The sequence below is a fragment of the Poecile atricapillus genome, chromosome 8 (assembly GCF_030490865.1).
Source record: "Poecile atricapillus isolate bPoeAtr1 chromosome 8, bPoeAtr1.hap1, whole genome shotgun sequence".
Taxonomy (NCBI): domain Eukaryota; kingdom Metazoa; phylum Chordata; class Aves; order Passeriformes; family Paridae; genus Poecile; species Poecile atricapillus.
The window spans coordinates 26,917,312-26,925,311 of NC_081256.1; the positions used below are offsets into that span (position 1 = coordinate 26,917,312).

The window sequence follows — 8,000 nt, forward strand, 5'->3', positions numbered from 1 at the left end:
AACAGCAAAAAATAAATACACACGGATGGAAAAAAAAACAAAGCCCAAAAGCAAGAAAACAAAACAACAACCAAAAATACAAGAGAGCAGCTCAGCACTGCTGGCTTTAGAAGAAAACCTGCAAAAATAAACCCACTGAAACCTTCCTTTATGGACAGCAGATAATCAGATAGAGCAGCCAAGTTTGTCGTCTGAACCCCCAACTCATCCACTCCCCCGGGGGCTGGGACGAGCAGAGCACTCATCAAATTACAGAGATCTGTCATCCTAAACCCTCGCTATCAAGTGACAGGGGATGCACTGAAACATCTGCAAAGCTCTACAGAGAAGGGCACAGGGACGAAAAGCTTTTACAGCATCCTCCAGCCAGGGCTGGCCGGGCTGTGGGGACAGGGCTGGCCGGGCTCTGGGGACAGGACTGACCGGGCTCTGGGGACAGGACTGACCGGGCTGTGGGGACAGGACTGACCGGGCTCTGGGGACAGGACTGACCGGGCTCTGGGGACAGGACTGACCGGGCTCTGGGGACAGGACTGACCGGGGCTCAGGGGACAGGGCTGACCGGGCTGTGGGGACAGGACTGACCGGGGCTCAGGGGACAGGGCTGACCGGGCTCTGGGGACAGGACTGACCGGGGCTCTGGGGACAGGACTGACCAGAGCTCTCGGGACAGGGCTGGCCGGGTGCCGGGGCTCTGGGGACAGGACTGACCGGGCTGTGGGGACAGGACTGACCGGGCTCTGGGGACAGGACTGGCCGGGTGCCGGGGCTCAGGGGACAGGGCTGGCCGGGTGCCGGGGCTCTGGGGACAGGGCTGACCGGGGCTCTCGGGACAGGGCTGGCCGGGCTCTCGGGACAGGGCTGGCCGGGCTCTCGGGACAGGGCTGGCCGGGGCTCTCGGGACAGGACTGGCCGGGCTGTGGGGACAGGGCTGGCCGGGTGCCGGGGCTCAGGGGACAGGGCTGGCCGGGTGCCGGGGCTCAGGGGACAGGGCTGGCCGGGTGCCGGGGCTCTCCAGTATCCGGGCTGTTGCCGTACCCAGGAGCTGGGCAGCGCCTCCCGGGCTGTAGCCGCGTCCCCGCAGCCCCGGGCGCTGCCATGCCAGCGCAGCAGAAGAAGCTCATCTTCTGCACGGCCGGGCTGCTGAGCTTGGCGTGCGCGCTGGGGACGGCGGCGGCCGTGGGCAGGCAGCTGTGGGTGAGGGGAACATTGCTCTGCTCCACCGGGGCTCTGCTCGTCAACGCCAGCGGCCCCGAGCTGCACAAGTTCATCGGCGACATCCAGTACGGGCTCTTCTCCGGACAGCGAGTGCGGCAGTGCGGGCTCGGGGGGAGACCCTCGCACTTCTCATGTGAGTAGCGATGGCTCGGGGGGGTCACAGAGCCCTGCCGGGACCGGGCTGTCCCAGCCCCGACACCGAGCCCCGAACCCCGACACCGAGCCCCGACACCGAGCCCCGAGCCCCGACACCGAACCCCGACACCGAGCCCCGACACCCAGCCCCGACACCGAACCCCGACACCGAACCCCGACACCGAACCCCGACACCGAACCCCGACACCGAGCCCCGACACCGAGCCCCGACACCCAGCCCCGACACCCAGCCCCGAGCCCCGACACCCAGCCCCGAGCCCCGACACCGAGCCCCGAGCCCCGACACCGAACCCCGACACCCAGCCCCGACACCAAACCCCGCCACCGAGCCCCGACACCGAACCCCGACACCGAACCCCGACACCGAACCCCGACACCGAACCCCGACACCCAGCCCCGACACCGAACCCCGACACCCAGCCCCAACACCGAACCCCGACACCGAACCCCGACACCGAACCCCAACACCGAGCTGCGCCAAGCCGCGCTGCCCTGCCGGGCTCTGATCTCCACTAACTTCATTTATGATATAGCACAGCCTGGCTAATGTCTTCAAAAATCTGTAATGCAGTAACGCAGATAGCCACATTCCAAAAGATTTATACTATTACTTTTTAAAGAGTGTTTGGGGGCTTTAATTAATCTCTGTCACCTTCCTCTGTGTGCCAGCATTACGACATTGCCTCTGTGCTGTCAAGAATGAACTAAACCAGCAAAACCCTCAGGAGAGAGCCGGGGCACTGGCTGCTATTGAGGTAGAAAGCAGCCCAAAAGTTTGTAATTGTGGCATTAATTGGAAGAAAGACTGGGGGAGGCTGTCTGGGGAATGCTGGCTGACTTGGTACCTGACACACAGAATATCAAAGTATTAGTAATAATAATTATATTCATAAGCTGTTAATATTCAAGGATAAGAAGATGACTCAAAAAAATCATGAAGTGAGACACATTTGTATCCAGCAGCACGCAAACAGACAGCAGAAAAGTCAGTTGCTGTGTGTACAATACCTCTCCTTAATTACTCCAGCACACAATTTATAATTGTTCTGCTGCAACAGCACGGACCAATTGCTCACATCCGTGATTTAATGCAAGGGAAGGTTGCCAGACTAGGTACCAGAAATTATTTACTATATAACATTCTCCCAAAAGAGTAAACCAAGCTAATTTAATGTAGTATTAGTATTTGTTCTCTCTAAATTCCATCACTAGTCTGTTTATACCGCTGAAGTTCCCTTTTGATTGCTTTGTGTGCCATCCCAGTGTGCAGTTATTGCACTGTGGGCAGATTTTCAGAGCAGTCTATGCAATCCCAAGGATTTGGTTTACTGCTGGAGGTGAGACATGAGCCAGGGCTGGTCCAGCTGCCAGCAGCTCCGGGGCTGACAGGTTCAGTGAGTGACAGCTGCGAGGGTCAGGAGCACTCACCTCAGAGAGCACTGAGAACAAGATGCTGATCCCGTTCCCTGGGGCTTCAGCAGCCCCCTCCCATCACCTTGGTACCTTGGAAGCTCACCAGGAGCATTTTGGAAAGCAGGACAAACTTATAAAATACACAGCCATAGCTTAATGCACTCACTGCACTTTAGCATATCTGAGGACAGCAGACACGGAAAATAGGCTGAATGATTTAGTTCTGTGCTTGTTCCCATTAAATGCTCCCTTCTGACCACTGTATCTCTTTTAATTGTAATATGAATTTGCTCTGCCAGCAAGCCCAGTTCAGCTGGGGAAACTTCTGCTCCATTTGTTCCCACTCATTCCCATCAGTTTCTAGGTCAGTGGTTCATTTTCTAAAGGTCTCTGCCATGCACAGCACACATGGGTTCATTCTGGACTATGAAGGAACCTTCTCCTTTCAAGACAACATTGCTTCTGGAATTAATTTTTCCTGACACATCACATATAAAATGTTAACAACAGAACCAGCTGTAGATGCAGCTGCCCAGGGGAGGATTCAATACCATGTAATAACTTGTTTTCTTAAAACAAACCACATAAAACTGTATTAATAAATACAGGGTTTTGCATGTTTTCCCAAAACATCCGATCGTGTCACAGGAGCTAGTGCTATTCCCTGTTGGAATCCTGCACAGGGAAGCACTGCAAGGAGCTCTCTCTCTCCCCAGAGCCCTCCCTTCCCCGGGCCGAACACCCCCAGCTCTCCCAGCCCGGCTCCGTGGCCTCCTCCGGACTCTCTCAGGTTGTTTTTGTTCTGGGGGCCCCAGGGCTGGGGCAGCTCTGAGGATGGAGTCCCCCCTGAGCAGGGTGAGGGGCAGAACCCCCTCCCCTGCTGCTCACCCTGGGGGCTCGGGGGGCTCGGGGGGCTCGGGGGGCTCTGGCCAGGCACGGGGAGCTGCTGAGCCCCAGCAGCCTGAGTTTGTGCTGGGATTGTCCTGACCCACACACAGCACCTGAGCTCCGCAGACATTTGTTTCATTGTCTTCCCTTTCAGTTATTCAGGGAGATGGATGGAGTTTGGGTACCCCGTTAGGGTGGGTCTGCTGCTCCAGCCTTCACAGGAGGAGGCTCTGGTGGGAGGCTGCTCTGCTCTGCACACACTGCAGCCACAGCAAAGCAGCACCAGGCATTGTTACCTCACTTTAGTCACGTCCCCGTGGATCAGGAGCAGTGAGGGCTATTTCACACTTCCTTCCAAAACACCTATTTTTGCCAAACGGTAATTTTAATAAATCATTCTCTCTTGCTGTCTGAACGACTATCCCTGTGTCCTAGACAAACAGGACCTCAATTTGAAATAGTAGCTTAAAAGCTGCATTAAAATATTTAGAATAAATTATTCCTGAATTTGTGCATCCATAATCACAGCATAATTTCCTTTCCCACGTCACAACCCTTTGTGGGACCTCATGAACATAAATGAAAACAAAGTCTAAAAAGAGATTTCTTGTCCCAGTCCCAGGGAAGAGCGGAGGGCCAAGATTTCAGCCAAGGGAGATCAGCCCTGTAGCGCTGGCATGGGGAGAGGCCTCGGTGACACCTTGTGCCAGACCTGCCTCCTCAAACACAACTTCATGGTTTTGCCCAGAAGATGCTGTTCACATTAAAAACCAAATACCATCCTCAGGAAGGGAGGAGAGCCTTTCCCTGGAGCTGGTCTCTCTCTCTCTCTTGGCCAGTCTATGCTTCTGAGTGTCACAGAATTTTTCTGCCCCCAAACATCCATGAAAAACCATTTCTAGTTAATTACTTCACCTGGTTGCACTTAGAAGAGCAGGACTAAAACAAATATCACAAATGAGCAGGAACCACCATCAGAGACAGCTTTGTCTAATGTGTATAATAATGTTGTTTTTCTTTTGGTTTCAGTTTTTCCAGATTTGCTCAGAATTATCCCTGCAAGTATCCACGTTAGTGTCATTCTGTTCTGTGCAGTGCTGATTGTCTTTGCCCTGGTGGGAGCAGGGTTCTTCATGTTCAATGCTTTTGGCAGCCCCTACGAGACTCTGCACGGCCCCGTGGGGCTGTACCTCTGGAGCTTCATCTCCTGTGAGTACCTGGGCTGTTCTGGGGCTGTACCTCTGGAGCTTCATCTCCTGTGAGTACCTGGGCTGTTCTGGGGCTGTACCTCTGTAGTTTCATCTCCTGTGAGTACCTGGGCTGTACTGGGGCTCTACCTCTGGAGCTTCAGCTCCTGTGAGTTCCCCGGCTGTTCTGGGGCTGTACCTCTGGAGCTCCATCTCCTGTGAGTACCTGGGCTGTTCTGGGGCTGTACCTCTGGAGCTCCATCTCCTGTGAGTTCCCAGGCTGTGCTGGGGCTGTACCTCTGGAGCTTCATCTCCTGTGAGTTCCCGGGCTGTTCTGGGGCTGTACCTCTGGAGCTTCATCTCCTGTGAGTACCTGGGCTGTGCTGGGGCTGTACCTCTGGAGCTTCAGCTCCTGTGAGTTCCTGGGCTGTGCTGGGGCTCTACCTCTGGAGCTTCATCTCCTGTGAGTTCCCAGGCTGTTCTGGGGCTGTACCTCTGTAGCTTCATCTCCTGTGAGTACCTGGGCTGTTCTGGGGCTGTACCTCTGGAGCTTCATCTCCTGTGAGTTCCTGGGCTGTGCTGGGGCTGTACCTCTGGAGCTTCAGCTCCTGTGAGTTCCTGGGCTGTTCTGGGGCTGTACCTCTGTAGCTTCATCTCCTGTGAGTACCTGGGCTGTGCTGGGGCTCTACCTCTGGAGCTTCATCTCCTGTGAGTACCTGGGCTGTGCTGGGGCTGTACCTCTGGAGCTTCATCTCCTGTGAGTTCCCAGGCTGTGCTGGGGCTGCCAGCGCTCACCAGCACCCACTGCTCAGGGGGCAGAGCGAGTTCAGCCCTGCTGTGCTCACTCTAAACTGGCAAAAGCAGCCAGGCTGGAAGGAGGGCGACTCTGCCATATCAAACACGAGTTTCCAGATTGAAGTTGAGAGATAAAGTGGGGAGATCCTGCACCAGGGTGGGTGGCAGGATGGGAATGGGCTGCAGGAAGCCATGGCAGAAGGGCCCCAGAGCTGGGCTGGCACCACTGGCACCCCAAGCACAGTCAGAGCCAGGAGCCACAACAGAATACAAAAAGGGGGGAAAAAACCCACCAAAATATGCCAGTGATGGAGCTGGTCCCACAGCAGGAGGGTTCCAGATGCTGTGAGCGAGGTCAGCACTTGGAGCAGCACAGGACACAGGAGGATGACAGTCACACACAGGAGCTGACAGTCACACACAGGAGGATGACAGTCACACACAGGAGCTGACAGTCACACACAGGAGCTGACAGTCACACACAGGAGGATGACAGTCACACACAGGAGCTGACAGTCACACACAGGAGGATGACAGTCACACACAGGAGCTGACAGTCACACACAGGAGGATGACAGTCACACACAGGAGGATGACAGTCACACACAGGAGCTGACAGTCACACACAGGAGGATGACAGTCACACACAGGAGGATGACAGTCACACACAGGAGCTGACAGCCACACACAGGAGCTGACAGTCACACACAGGAGGATGACAGTCACACACACAGGAGGATGACAGTCACACACAGGAGCTGACAGTCACACACACAGGAGCTGACAGTCACACACAGGAGGATGACAGTCACACACAGGAGGATGACAGTCACACACAGGAGCTGACAGTCACACACAGGAGGATGACAGTCACACACAGGAGGATGACAGTCACACACACAGGAGCTGACAGTCACACACAGGAGGATGACAGTCACACACAGGAGGATGACAGTCACACACAGGAGGATGACAGTCACACACACAGGAGCTGACAGTCACACACAGGAGCTGACAGTCACACACAGGAGGATGACAGCCACACACAGGAGGAGGACAGTCACACACAGGAGGGTGACAGTCACACACACAGGAGCTGACAGTCACACACAGGAGCTGACAGCCACACAAGAGGCTGACAGCCACACACAAGAGGCTGGCAGCGGCTGGTGGTCTCTGAGAGGAGCCACTGCCGTGCTGGGATAACAGAGGGTCCCGTCCCTCTGCCACACACCCACTCTCAGGGCTGCTGGCTTGGCTGACAGGCAGATTTACCCTGACTCTCCAAGCTGTTACACACTACAGTCATAATTTAACAAAGGACTTCAGCAGGTGTTTATGTTCAGGCACGCAGGGAGCTCCATTCTGCTCAATGGGACAATGAGCAACAGGAAGCTGAGCACAGATATTTCACTGACTCAGGGCACTAAAGCAGCAGTGCTAAATATTCCTGCTCCTGGGCCAAATTCAGTTAGGAAAGCTTACCCATTTCAATAGCCATTGGCTTGGGTTCCAGAAATAATCCATGTTAAAGCTAAGTGGCCATACAAACCTTCTCCATGGGGTTTTTAGCTGCAGCACACATCATACAGCATGGCTGAGGGATTGCTGAGGTGATGAGCATCTCCCCCTCCCTTTCAGGTTCCTGTGGTTGCCTCATCATGATTCTGTTCTCCTCAGAGGTGAAGATCCACCACCTTTCAGAGAAAATTGCTAATTTCAAAGAGGGAACTTTTACCTTCAAGACTCACAGTGAACAGTTTGCGAATTCCTTCTGGACCATCCTGGTTTGCTCCCTGGTGCACTTCCTCAATGCCCTGCTAATCAGATTTGCTGGATTTGACTTTCCCTTTTCAAAACCAAAAGACTCGGGGACAATCACAGGAGCGGTTGACCTGATGTATTAAAATGATGGGATTTAAGGACATTTAAAGTAAAGAAGTTTGTCACTATTGCATCAACAACGACCAGATGTACCAACTTGTGAATTATTAGCTCTAGAGAAGGGGAAAAAAAGGGAAGTTTCAAATAAGTGTCAATATGGTGTAAGCAGTGAACAAAAGAAAACGTGCTGTATGGTAATGTCTGGATGGAAAAGCCATCCTTCTTGGGGTAAGAACTTATTATGACACCTTTTCCTTTAAACTGTTTAAAAAGTGGCTATGAAGAAAAAATAGGAATCTCAGTAGTGTTCCACTGAGTCTGGACAGTCCAATCAATGAGTTGCAGCAGAAGCACCCAGGCAGCAGCAGCAGCTCTGCCCTTGGCCCTGGCAGGGATGCAGCTCGTGTCAGAGCCCAAGGACACCCAGTGAGGGAGAGGACAGGGCCCAGGCTCTGCCCC

At 54.2% G+C, this 8,000-nt stretch overlaps 1 protein-coding gene across 1 annotated transcript; it reads left to right on the top strand.

Moving 5' to 3' along the window:
• Nucleotides 1-1,000: 1,000 nt before the first annotated feature.
• CLRN1 (clarin 1) lies at nt 1,001-7,669 on the top strand. Its single transcript, XM_058844418.1, has 3 exons — nt 1,001-1,351; nt 4,705-4,884; nt 7,299-7,669. Exons 1-3 carry the CDS (start codon nt 1,099-1,101, stop codon nt 7,562-7,564), a joined length of 699 nt encoding a protein of 232 aa, XP_058700401.1. The 5' UTR covers nt 1,001-1,098; the 3' UTR covers nt 7,565-7,669.
• The last annotated feature ends 331 nt before the right edge of the window (nt 7,670-8,000 follow it).

Coding starts and splice junctions, on each gene's coding strand:
- CLRN1 (XM_058844418.1), top strand. CDS start 1,099: ATGCCAGCGCAGCAGAAGAAGCTCATCTTCTGCACGGCCGGGCTGCTG. Junction 1,352..4,704: donor GAGACCCTCGCACTTCTCAT/GTGAGTAGCGAT, acceptor TTTTGGTTTCAG/TTTTTCCAGATTTGCTCAGA. Junction 4,885..7,298: donor CCTCTGGAGCTTCATCTCCT/GTGAGTACCTGG, acceptor CCTCCCTTTCAG/GTTCCTGTGGTTGCCTCATC.